The following is a 12238-nucleotide window of genomic DNA, read 5'->3' as shown; positions in this document are numbered from 1 at the left end:
CCTCTGCGATCTCAAGAGTGATGGTAATCTGATTAAAGTCGTAATAACTACTTCGAACTTTGGTTTTGGATAGTGCACTTTCGTTTGAAATTTTAGTTCAATTTATCGTCCCCGATCCGATCCCTGGTGTCCACCAAAGACCAAGTCATCTGAGAACAACTTATTCATGAGCTTTGTCAAAGCGCCGGAAGGCAGCGCGCCAATTTATCTCGGCGATCGGGGTGCTCCGCATCGCGCGCATTACTGCGATACGGAAGATATATTTTTTCGCTTGCTGCAACTTGCAGCCTGCAAGGGGGCGAGGTTTGTGAATGGCCCCGAGCGATATGTTACACCTAACGATATTGGCACACCTCGGCTCCATTGCTTTTGGGTGGCCACCGCGACGAGGAGACCTTGCTACTACTTACTGCTGCGGGTGCGGGTGCTCGTCCTCGAAGCCCTCGTCCAGCAGCCCGATGCAGATGAGGATCATCATCATGCGGTCGACGCCGGGGGCCACGTCCAGCAAGACGCTCTGCTCGCCCCCCTTGCTCTTGGGGCTCTTCTTGTGCGTGTAGGTGAGCCGGGCGATGGTCTGCTGCACGTCGGCGGCGTCGCCCGTGCCGCGCACGAGCCAGAAGCTGAGCGAGTCGCTGCCGTCCTTGGACGGGTCGCAGCCGATGGTGCAGTGCTGGCCGCCCACGAGGTCCGTGAACTCGGAGCGCACCGTGGTGTCGTCGGCCGTGAACTTGAAGGCGCACGGCGTCTCCTCGTGCTCCGTGCGCGGGTAGGCCGAGTACGTCGGCGTGCGGTTGAACATGCTCAGGCGCAGCGTGGCCACCGGCAGCTCGTTGCGCGCGTCCAGCAGCGTGCGCTGGCGGTGCAGCGACAGCGACTTGTGCTGGATGTGGAAGAGCCGCTCGCTCGTGGCCGCGTCCACCACGGAGTTCGGCGTGATGCGGAGCTGCTGCGGCTTGGAGGCCACGTGGCTGGCGTCGAAGGCCGACACGAAGTGGCGCAGCGCCGCGAGCGTCTGCACTTGGGCGGCGACCTCGTGCAAGTCCATGGCTGTGGGCGGAGCTTGGGGCGACCGGTGGGCGAGCGAAAGTGATCTCGCGTACCACACGGCTGTTGTCCAGATGAACTGGCCGCATTAGACAGCTGCCCTACTTAAAACCAGTCTAAAAAGCGTACCCACACTTGTATGGGGGCGTCGAATTCTGGACAGCGGGAAGCATTACTATCTCAGACCTGACTCACGGGGCTAGTCAACCAGCACCTTGATAATATTGTATCAGGAATGCTCTGTATTCGGCTGTGAACGGCAAACTTCAAAGAATAAACAACACGCTCGTACGAGTAAAATGCCCGCAACGAACTACAGTACCCTTGACGGAACACCAATTCATCTCGACCGGCGAGAGTCTGCGGTACGGGCACTTTCACTGCCCGAGCGGGGTAGAAGCTGCTACACCCCGTATGTCCATCCATGGGCAGGCTGCGAAGCTTGTAGCGGGTCACCGATACAGTGGGCGGTGGGTGTTGAGGTTCTTGGCGCTTAGATGTTATGCGGCGACGGCGTCGAGCGCAAAATCATGCTGGGCTGTGGCTGCAGTCACCCTTCGATGGCGAAGGACGTGGAGATAACCGGCACGCCAGGTAAGGCGCGAACTTACATCAATTTCGTCGTGCTTGTCGCCGTCTTCGCCTCGCTGTTGAGCGCAGCAATAGAGTAAATTAGAAGAGCGCGCTCGGAGCTCGCCACGTGCGCTCCGGTTCGCTGTCGTGCGCCGCAATGCTCACGAGGATGACCATGACGGCGTCCACGCCCTCCGCGATGTCGAGCGAGTAGCCCAGCGGTGTGCCTGCAGGCGCCGGGTACATGTGGGCAATGGGCTGCCTTGCGGTCTGCTTGGAGGCGCCGCGCTGCAGCCAGATCTCGATGTCGGCCTGCTCGCCCGCCGTTCCGAGCCGGCACGTCTCGCCCGTCATGATGTCCGTGAAGGTCATTTCCAGCTGGCTGCGCGCCATCGTGAACTTGTACAGCGGCTTCCTGGACGACGTCTCAGCGCGCGGGTACGCCGAGAAGGAGATCTTGCGGCGGCGGAAGGCGCTCATGCGGATCGTGGCCACGGGCACCTCCGTCACGTCCAGCAGCGTGCGCTGGCGGTGCAGCGACAGCGGCTTCTCCCGCACCTCGAACAGCAGCTGGCCCGTGGCGTTCTCCAGCGCGCCCGCGACAACGTGTCGGTCCAGGCGCCACTCCACGTTCAGATGCAGCTGCGTGGGCTCGTGGCAGCAGTAGCCGGCGTCCACCGCGGCGACGCCGAGGTGCTGCGTCTGCAGTGGCCTCCGCTTGGCGGCCGGCGGCGTCCCGGGCACCGGCAGCGGGAAGGCCACCGAGAAGGAGATGGAGCGCTTGGACGGCGATGGCGTCGCGCTGGATTTGCTCGCCGAGCGGCGTCGGATCATCGCGCGGCGGCGGCGGCAGCAGCTATCGCGTTTATCAGACTGCCGTGCGAGGTAGCGCCAAGGTAGCGCGAACGACGCCGACGCGCGGCGACGTCATCGAGCAACCTCACGCGTCAACGTACATGCGGCGGCGCTGTTTGCAAGAATGCGCACCCTCGCGCACCAGGTATCGTGCCAATGTATCGTGTCCGCCGGGTCTCACGACTCCTGACGGCAGCAATGGGCGAGGTGGAGCGATGAGAGCGCGCCCCAGCTCGCGATTCCACCGTTGCTGCGTGGGTATTGAACCCCGTGATCGCTCGCAGAGCTTGAAGCAGAGCTATCCTACATTGTAGTAGACAGCACGCGAGCCAAGAGTGTTGGCGTCCGACAAAACGTCTCACAGTCGCTGCGCTGCCCAATGAGCGCGGGGCTTCTTCCGTTCCTCATCGCGCTGTGCAGTGACGAATCACCGATCGCAACCGCCGTCGCCGTGTCCTTGCGGCGAGCGCTCTCTGGACCTCCCCGGTTGCGGCGCCCCATTCCCACGCCGTAGCCGGTAGCAGCAGCCCGCTAAAAGCCGTCATCGCCATGGCGTTCACGTCGCCCCCAGGCTTCGTGCCGATCCTGCCGCGAGGAGCCGCGTGCGACCTCGACACCCTCGCCATTTCAAGCGCGCTCATGCAGCAGCACCCAGCCCCACCGCCCAAGAAGGCGCCGTCGCGGCGGGGCAAGGCCAAGGGCAAGGGCAGGCCCATGACCAGCAGCGAGCGCGGCATCAAGTTCCGCCAGCGCCAGCAGGAGCGGCAGATCGCGCTGCTCGCGGACAACGAGACGCTGCGGCAGCAGGTGCTGCGCCTCCAGGCCACGCGGGACATGTACTCGCACAAGTCGCTCTCGACGCCCTCGTCCATCGGTGGGGCGTCCCCCATGCGCTTCGTCATGGAGTACTTCCACCAGTTCCGCGCCGGCCTGAGCGTGCCCGGGGCTCCGGCGTCGGTCCTGTCCTCGGACAAGCAGAAAGCCTTTCTCGGCGCCTTGATCGAGCCCCACACCACGATCAGAGGCAAACCCGCGGCCGAGCTGATCCTCGGGATCTGGGAGCGCTACACCCTGTTCCACTCGTCTGTCAAGCTCACCTGCGAGTCGGCCGAGCTGATCACCGCCGACAACTGCGCGAGCGTGGTCGTCCACGGCACGCTGCACCTGCGCTACTCCCGACGCACGATTGAGAACATCTACCCGCATGCCGCTGCGGACGAAGATCTCATCCAGAAGCTGATCGGCCGACAGCTGCACGTCCACTACAGAGCTCGGATGCACTTCAACGGCAGGGGCAGGCTGGAGGCGTATGAAATGGCGCCGGATTTCGTGGGGGCGCTGATGGAGGTTCTAGGCAGCCTCAGGGACTGCGAGCGGATCCTGGGTCGCGCACTGATCAGGGGCCATGCACTGGGAGAGGAGCCCGAGCCGGAGGTCGAGAACATGGAGCCCGTTGAGATTCTGCCCGACTCGGACGCCGAAGACGAGGCGCCGTCGTCGAACTGTGCCACCGTCGAGCAAGAAGAGACGCCCCCAGCGTCGAGCCGAGCGATGAAGCTCGACTACATTTTGTCGTAACTTAATACTAAATCTCCATCGGCTTGCCTCGCGAGAAGCAACATCTTCTGCAATTAACCGTGGTAAATGAGCAACACACGCAACGTATGACTTCGTTACGGAGGCAGCAACGAAAACAAACATCTTGACATTGCTCTACTGTAGACATCGGCAAATGTCGTATACAATAATTGGTGGGGTGATGCCCTCAATGCACACTTTGGATGTTCCGGTACTTGACGATCCTTCTCGCTAGCCGAGTGTTGGCGCTTGATGCGTCGGAAGCTGCAGCGGCTGCCACAAGCTCTGCCACCCTATCTCGCACCTCTCGCGCGAACTCCTCGTCCTTGAATCGGACGCCGCCGGCGCCCGGCACGAACTGCACCCCGGTTCGCTTGGACTTGAGATGGCTGGGAGGCGTGCGCAGTTTCATGTTGAGTTGTTGGGTTCTTGGGTTTCTAGCGAGATGTAGCTGGAGCGCAGAGGGAGAGCCACGGGCGACGGTAGATGCTGGTGGTCCTCCAGCGTCGCTGTCGACGGCCCGAAGAGCACGCCCGGCGGCTCGATGGTGGCGGTGACGCGGCACATCGCTACCGATGGTCTGGGTAAGTTCGTTTTCAGGGGTCCCTCATGAATTCACGATGTATCATCTTATGTCGTTGCTTGAGGTAAAACTATTTCGCATCAGTTGACAGGCTTTTTTAAACCTAGAATCCGTGGCTCAAATCTCCAGCCCTGGGTTTATGGTACCCGGGCTGGACATTTGAGACCTCACCATTTAACCCAAAGTGGGTGGCACCTGTTCGCAGAGCGCCCCTTCGCACATTGTGCTGGACGCTGGAGCAGCTTGGTGTCGCGCTTGGAAGTTGACAACTATGTACCCAGAGACCCCAAAGACGGGGGGAGGATGAGTTGGCACCACGGAGCCAAGGACAGGCACTGACGCTTGCTCATCGGAAACTGCACAAGCAGAGATTGGGAGTCAAAAACCGAGTTCTTGTATTTTACAGGGGGCACGTTCCACAATACGTTCCGCTTCATAAGTACCTTACCAACAAAGGTCGACCTAGTGCCGCAGTACTAGATCGTCGCTGGAATCCTCGTACGGACGAGGTCTCCCAGTATTGATAATATCATACCAACACTAAAAGCACCCCTCGTGCTCGACTGACAAGGGCCTATCATGCCCATTACTCTGACTGGCCCAAGCACTCGGCGAAGGCATCGTGGTCCAGCACCTGCTCGATGGTCAGACGCTTGTCGGGGTCGACCTCCAACATGCCCGACACCAGGCGCAGTGCACTGGCTGGCATGGACCATGCGACGCCCCAAGTCTCCAGCACTGCTGGGATGCCCGCCTGCTTGAGCGCCCGGAAGGACTTGACTGACGTGGAAGCGAACGACACGAGCGGCGAGCCCGTCAACATGATAAAGAGCACGATCCCCAGCGACCAGACGTCCGCAGCCTTCGGATCGTACGGACCCCCCGCCACGATCTCCGGCGCCATGTAGTACTTCTTGCCCACGTGACGGCCACCCGCACTTCGAGCACGCGTGGCCAGCCCGAAGTCGCCCAGCTTGCACCGGCCGCGGTGCAGCATGATGTTCTCGAGTGACACGTCGCGGTGCGCGATGCCGTGTCGGTGCAGGAAGGCCAGACCCGCGGCCACCTGCGAGAGCACGCTCAGCGCGTTCATGCACGACATGGTGCGCTGCCGGCGCCTGCTGAGGTAGTCGTACATGTCGCCGTCGGCGCAGTGCTCCATGACGAGGTACAGCGTCTGCTGCTCGACGAACGAGTCGGTGTACTGCACGAGGTTGGGGTGGCCTCCCGCGGCTCGGACGGCATCGCCGACCTCTTTTTCGACGATGGGGTTGTCTGGCGTGTGTCCTTCTTGCGGGTGGTCGCGCATGAAGGCGGCCATGCGCTCGAGCGAGACCTGCTTGATGACCACAGGCACGTTTGTGACGGACGGTGGCGCGGGCTGCATCCGGCCCTGCATGTCCTCGCAGGCGAAGACCCAGCCGTAGAGCGTGGCGCTGAGCTCTCGGATGACTCGGTATCGGTCGTGGATGACAGGCATTCTCGCCGAGCGGCCTCTCTGCAAGACCGAGCGAAAAGCAAAATGGCAAGTGCGCCGGGGTTGCGCGCTTCGCGGATTGTGGAAGGAATGGGATTGTGCGCTGCTTTGCCCTGGGCAACGGCCTCTGGCTCCAGGGGCCGCCCGCCCGATACATGTACGTAACCTGCGCACGCGTTATGAGCTGCAGCTTGTGTTGGCGACCACCGCGCTCCAGCATGAAAGCGAGGCCTATGCTGACCCAAGCACTGCTGGGGCATCGAGTCGCGACGCGGAGGGCATGGGTGATAGAGCGCGCGCATGGCGTTTCAACAGTACTGGCCTTTAGGGACGGTGCCGTCGAGGGAGCTGCTGAGTACGATAACGGCGCCCAAATGGCTCAAACCAGCATGCCCCAAGTATTGCTGCGTGCGCCGCTCGCGCCTTATTTTATTTCGTCATGAAGCAAGCAGCATGGAGTCCTGAGCGCTGGCGCGAGCGCCTGTCGTCGAGTGGGCTGCAATAGCATGCTCGGATGGAGCAGCCCCGAAGCGTGCTGGTAATGCGAGCTGTCAGCAAAGTGGAAGTCGAAACGCATTAGTGCTAGCGCGACCTGTTGACATGGTCGTCGCGGCGTCGACTTCGCTCGATGGCGGCCATGCTGCGCAAATCGGAGTGCACTTCAACGCCTATCCTGGCTGCGGGTTCATTCGAGCAGTCTCTTTCTTGGTTTCTTCGAGGCGTAACACAACACAAGGAGGCTCGACCTTACATGGTACACTCGTGTTTAATCAAGGCAAAAACCTATTCACGCTACACTTCCACTCACTTCAACTATCCCTCCTGAGGTTCCCGTCCGTTGAACCATTCGTGCAAGGCTTCATGCTGCAGCACTTGCTCGACGGTCAGCCGCTTGCTTGGGTCCACCTCCAGCATGCCCGACAGCAACTGCAGCGCGCTGCTCGACATGAACGATGCCATTCCCCACGACTCCATTACCGTCGCGATGCCCGCCTGCTTAAAGGCGCAGAAGGACTTGACTGACGTCGATGCCAAGGCCACTAGAGGTGAGCCTGTAATCATGATGAAGAGCACGATTCCCAGCGACCAGACGTCCGCGGCCTTCGGATCGTACGGACCCCCCGCCACGATCTCCGGCGCCATGTAGTACTTCTTGCCCACGTGACGGCCGCCCGCACTTCGAGCACGCGTGGCCAGCCCGAAGTCGCCCAGCTTGCACCGGCCGCGGTGCAGCATGATGTTCTCGAGTGACACGTCGCGGTGCGCGATGCCGTGTCGGTGCAGGAAGGCCAGACCCGCGGCCACCTGCGAGAGCACGCTCAGCGCGTTCATGCACGACATGGTGCGCTGCCGGCGCCTGCTGAGGTAGTCGTACATGTCGCCGTCGGCGCAGTGCTCCATGACGAGGTACAGCGTCTGCTGCTCGACGAACGAGTCGGTGTACTGCACGAGGTTGGGGTGGCCTCCCGCGGCTCGGACGGCATCGCCGACCTCTTTTTCGACGATGGGGTTGTCTGGCGTGTGTCCTTCTTGCGGGTGGTCGCGCATGAAGGCGGCCATGCGCTCGAGCGAGACCTGCTTGATCACTACGGGTGCAATGGCGGTAGCAGGCGGGGCTGGGCCGAGTCTGCCCTGCATGTCCTCGCAGGCGAAGACCCAGCCGTAGAGCGTGGAGCTGAGACTGCAGATGACTCGGTATCGGTCATGAACCACCGGCATGTTAAAGACCGTCGATCACCTGAACTGGTTGGGCTCTGGTCGGGCGGGGCGAAAAGCGGAGTGCACGCTGTGACGACCCCCGATGGGGCAACGCTTGCAAGAGTTTTGCGGACCTGGTGAGCGAGCAGTCGTGGGCAGTTTTTGAGTATGGATGGCGTACGCAGCGTATTTGGGGCCAACTATCACTACAGCCCACAGATAGCTAACATCGCCGTTGCCCCGCAGCGACTTTCTTATCGCTGGGCTTATTTTATTCACTTGCCGTTATGTATCGCCGGGGGCTAAAAGCAGTCAATACTCGCGCTCGCGAGCGGATCTCACGGTGCATCCCTACCTCAAACAGCCCGCAGGAGAACGTCGAGAGCTCGAGACCCGCGAGGGCCTCCTGCTCTTATCGGTTGGACTACCGCGCTTTAGGGCCATCTTTAGCCCAGAACATGGAGCGGCCGTGTCTTGCCTGCAAGCTTTTTGGCCAGATTTGAGGGCGTTGGCCGCAACGAGTCACGATGCTATTTCGTTCGGCGTGGCAACAAGCCTCTTTGTAGCGCCACCGGCCCCAAGGGAAACCAGAGCTGAGTGGAAGCCTGGTTTGCCTCCTCCACATCGCATCGCCTGTCCTCGCCGTCGAGTGGCTAGCTAGCGCAGTCAAGAGGTGAGAAACGCAGGTGCGTGCAGTTTGCAGGCGGGACGGCGCAGGAATCCAGCGCACCCGCTCCACACTGCGCTCTGTATTTCCCCGCGTCGCCTCAGCGGCGCAGGCAACGCAACTCCAATTCGATTGCAAAAAAGGCAAGTTCAACTTGAAGTTGTGTACATAAAACGGTCTCAAAAATATACGTACTTAAATGGAAAGCTTATCATCCCACTAAGTTCGATATTGCGTGCGTCTAGCAGTCCGCGATGCTGAGGCTGGTGGCGGCGGCGGCATCACGATGCCGCGCGCGCTCTGCTCGCCTGGCCGCCCCACACACGTCCGTCTATCGCGCGTCTGCAGCTGCGTTGCAGCGCAAGGTCGAAACATCTCCTCGCTTCTTCTCGCTGGACGCGGCTCTCCGCATCCCTCCCAAGGGCATCGACGGAACCAGCGAGGAGGTGTGGCACGAGACGGTGGCCCCTGCGCTGCGCACGTTCCTCGATCTCAACAAGCACCTGATGGTGCCGATCTCCTTCGTCGTCCCAATTAACGACGACGCGTGGCCTCGCGAGACCTGGGGGTACCCCCTGGGCAAGCACGCTGCGTGGCTGCGGACTCGTTGGAGGAAGGGCCAGGAGTTGCCGCGCTTCGCTCAGGACGATCTGGAAGAGCTTGACTTCGCCTTCGACCGCAGCCAATACATGTGGGAGCACTTCCTCAAGCCTTCTCTGCGCCGCTACTTCGAGCTGCACGGAGACTCGGATGTACAGCAGACCTACCGCATCCCGGAGAGCGACCCCAAGTGGCCCGAGAGACTGCGGGGGTTCTACATCGGCCCGCGGGTGTTCAACATCCGCCACCGTGGAGACTTCAAAGCTCAAATCGAACGGGATGCTGCGGAGTTGGACGAGATCAGGTTCTGCTACGACTCCACCACGTACGAACGCGACTGGCGCGAAAGGGTGCTGGCGTCGCTCAAGGTCTTTCGCAAGGAGTTTGGCCATTGCGCCGTGCACAGAACGTTTAAGGTGCCGGACTATCCGCCGTGGCCGAAGGCTGCAGCGGGGCTGCCTCTAGGTATCACAGTTAACAACATCCGAAGCAAGGGCTACTACGCGGACCAAGTGGTTCGAGACGACGCCGAGTTGAAGGAGATCGAGTTTGTGTGGGATCACGCGTCCTCGGAATGGAACGGCCGCCTTTTGCCAGCATTGAAGGCATTTCGCCGCAATTACGGCAATCGCCGCAATCACGGCAATCGCCGCAGGCTTACCAGGGGATTTGTGGTGCCGTCAGGTGACGAGTGGCCGGAAAGGGCTCACGGGCTCAAGCTCGGCGTCTCGTTCAACAACATTCGCGCCTTCTCCTACTATTTTGACTACCTCGCTAGAAGCATGGACCAGTTGGAATCGATGGATTTTAAGGTGTCAATTGCTCAAAGAAAGTGGGAGCAACGTGTCGAGCCGATGCTTGCCACGTACGAGGAGCTGCATGGGCATCGTGATGTCCCCAGCAACTTTGTTGTGCCGGCAGAAGCCCCTTGGAACGAAAGTGACTGGGGCATTCAACTGGGCAAGCTGGAACCCAAGAAGCCCCTTGGAACGAAAGTGACTGGGGCATTCAACTGGGCAAGCTGGAACCCAAGGATCATAGAATAATACATGTATCGTGGGGGCCAAATGAACAGCTCGTTCTGGTGTCTATATTTCTGACGTCAATACTGGTTGCTCTTTCTTGCAGATTGACCAGCTCGTGCAGCGCGCATACGCCCCATCTCGCTGTTGCCCTCGAGCTCGTCTACGGGCTCCGGCAGCTCCTTCAGTCTCGCTTTGACCATCCAGAGCAGCATCCCGCTCACGCCAACCAGCGTGATGGCCAGGATGAAGGCGATGTAGCTTACGGCTACAGCTCCGTTCGCCTGTCCGCTCTGGCCACTCATGAAGAAGCCCATCAGCACCGGAATGAAGACCTCGCCCATGCCACAGCCGAACACAATGAGCGACGACACTCGGCGGATAAGCTGGTCGTTGATCACACGCGTCAGGCAGTGGATACTCAACGTGAATAGCGGCGCGAGCGCGGACGAGAAGAAGAAGAGGCACACCGTGAAGGTGATTAGCCCAGCTTCCGCGCCGAAGAGGAGGCCAAAAGAGCTAGCCCCGCACACCACCGAGCACATGACGATAGAGTAGAGGTTCTTGTCGTGGAACAAGAAGCCTGGCAGGACCATGTATGACACCGTCAACGACCCCCAAAAGAGGACCATGAGTGCACACTGCCACACTGCTTGGGTGGCCTCGCTTTCACTCTCGACGCTCCCGGTTCTTGAAAACGACGAGCTGCTAGACGATCCTTCTTTGGCGGCCAACTTGGCGCCCTCGGTTAGTACGGTACCGATGTAGTCGTACAAGAAGGCGGCGAGTCCAAGCTGGATTCCGAACAGCACCGTGGCGAAGATGGTCACCAGCAGAATAATAAAGTTGTTCTTGGAGTCGTACGTGTCGGGATTGCAGTTTTTCCCTCCGCTGATGTGCTTGGCGTGCAAGAAGACGCCGCCCACAATGGGGCTCGGCACGGTCGGGACGCGGCGCGTGGGGTCCTCAAAAGACAGCAGCGTCTGATGCTCGTCCCGCCCGAAGTAGCTGTGCGGACTCGGCAGCATCGCGACCAGCACAGCGGGGAACACCGTCATGATGGCCAGTCCGAAGAAGGCATAGCCCATGTCGATGTCCAGCTTCGTAAGTACCAACGCCACGACGGCGCCCAGCACGCAGCCGACCCCGTAGTTCATGTTCATGGATGTGATGATTCCACGTCTGCGCGGATCCTTCTCTCCAGCGATCCACAGCGAGCATCGATTTAACCTACAGCAGACAACGTTAACCAAACACACCACATCAGCTCCTCACTGCTGCTGCTAGCCATCATGTTATCACCACCCAGCCTCCAGCAAGAAGATGCACGCACGTGATGTTGAGCAGCGCCGTCCAGAAGCCCTTGGCGATGAAGTAGACGCCGACGCCCACGTTGCCCGTGGCGGCGGCCACCGGCGTGAGGCACGCGTACCAGGCCCCACTGCAGAGCAGCAGCACCACGATGAGCTGCTTCATGAAGTCCTTCTCGGTAAAGTACGTGAGCACGAAGTCGCTCATGAAGCTCATGACGAGCGCGGCGCCTCCGTGGGCGGCGAAGATGGGGCCGAAGCCGTAGACGGGCGCGGCGAGTCCCGACTGCTCGGCCGCCAGGTCCGAGAAGAAGACGAGCGTGGGGCCCAGCATGCCCATGAAGGCGCCCTGCAGCACGTAGATGGACCGGTAGGCCAGCAGCTGCAGTGCGTACTCGTCCTCCTCGTCCAGCTCCGCGGCCGCCGCGACCACCGGGAGGCTGCTGCCGCTGCTGCTGCTAGCGCGATGGTGCTGGCGGTGCTGGTGCTGGCGCGTCTGGGCCATGGACGTGTAGGCGCCGTAGTTGTCGCCCGGCAGCAGAGGCGCCGCGGCGTCCCGGCTCGAGTCCATGCTGCCTCGGTAGCGGTTGGAGACCTCCAGCAGGCGGTCGCTGCGGCTGTAGTACTCGTTGGACGCCTGGTAGGACGACTGCGCGAGGCTGTAGCGCTGCATGGCGGCGCCCGAGTCCCTCACGCTCTTCCGAAAAACTCAGGTGAAGTCGGGGAATGTACTAGACTAAGTACGTCTTAAGTACGAGATTGTCTGCAGGTGCCAATTTAAGGCCATTTCAATTGAGTAAATAGAGAATTGGGGACCCGGGTTTCGCA

At 60.8% G+C, this 12238-nt stretch overlaps 7 protein-coding genes across 7 annotated transcripts; 2 read left to right on the top strand and 5 right to left on the bottom strand.

The window, feature by feature from the left end:
- Positions 1-406: 406 nt before the first annotated feature.
- On the bottom strand, positions 407-2454 carry PHYSODRAFT_311731 (hypothetical protein; the record flags this gene model as incomplete). The annotated part of the gene is made up of 3 exons (XM_009522085.1): positions 407-1062; positions 1177-1181; positions 1961-2454. The coding sequence occupies 3 exons, from the start codon at positions 2452-2454 to the stop codon at positions 407-409; spliced, it is 1155 nt and encodes a 384-aa protein (XP_009520380.1).
- Positions 2455-3189: 735 nt separating this feature from the next.
- On the top strand, positions 3190-4108 carry PHYSODRAFT_555044 (hypothetical protein; the record flags this gene model as incomplete). The annotated part of the gene is made up of 1 exon (XM_009522084.1): positions 3190-4108. The coding sequence occupies one exon, from the start codon at positions 3190-3192 to the stop codon at positions 4051-4053; it is 864 nt and encodes a 287-aa protein (XP_009520379.1). The 3' UTR covers positions 4054-4108.
- Positions 4109-4240: 132 nt separating this feature from the next.
- Positions 4241-4620, bottom strand: PHYSODRAFT_326159 (hypothetical protein; the record flags this gene model as incomplete). Its single annotated transcript, XM_009522083.1, has 2 exons — positions 4241-4432; positions 4528-4620. The coding sequence occupies 2 exons, from the start codon at positions 4618-4620 to the stop codon at positions 4241-4243; spliced, it is 285 nt and encodes a 94-aa protein (XP_009520378.1).
- A 602-nt stretch (positions 4621-5222) lies between these two features.
- On the bottom strand, positions 5223-6116 carry PHYSODRAFT_326158 (hypothetical protein; the record flags this gene model as incomplete). The annotated part of the gene is made up of 1 exon (XM_009522082.1): positions 5223-6116. The coding sequence occupies one exon, from the start codon at positions 6114-6116 to the stop codon at positions 5223-5225; it is 894 nt and encodes a 297-aa protein (XP_009520377.1).
- An 810-nt stretch (positions 6117-6926) lies between these two features.
- Positions 6927-7832, bottom strand: PHYSODRAFT_326157 (hypothetical protein; the record flags this gene model as incomplete). Its single annotated transcript, XM_009522081.1, has 1 exon — positions 6927-7832. The coding sequence occupies one exon, from the start codon at positions 7830-7832 to the stop codon at positions 6927-6929; it is 906 nt and encodes a 301-aa protein (XP_009520376.1).
- Positions 7833-8732: 900 nt separating this feature from the next.
- On the top strand, positions 8733-9581 carry PHYSODRAFT_387227 (hypothetical protein; the record flags this gene model as incomplete). The annotated part of the gene is made up of 1 exon (XM_009522080.1): positions 8733-9581. A coding segment is annotated over one exon (849 nt), but the record flags the coding sequence as incomplete, so codon positions are not given.
- Positions 9582-10180: 599 nt separating this feature from the next.
- Positions 10181-12083, bottom strand: PHYSODRAFT_482466 (hypothetical protein; the record flags this gene model as incomplete). The annotated part of the gene is made up of 4 exons (XM_009522079.1): positions 10181-10762; positions 10856-11330; positions 11434-11622; positions 11698-12083. The coding sequence occupies 4 exons, from the start codon at positions 12081-12083 to the stop codon at positions 10181-10183; spliced, it is 1632 nt and encodes a 543-aa protein (XP_009520374.1).
- Positions 12084-12238: the final 155 nt, after the last annotated feature.

This window comes from Phytophthora sojae, assembly GCF_000149755.1.
Source record: "Phytophthora sojae unplaced genomic scaffold PHYSOscaffold_2, whole genome shotgun sequence".
NCBI classification, from domain to species: Eukaryota; Oomycota; class Peronosporomycetes; order Peronosporales; family Peronosporaceae; genus Phytophthora; species Phytophthora sojae.
This window is presented reverse-complemented; position numbering and strand designations above follow the sequence as displayed.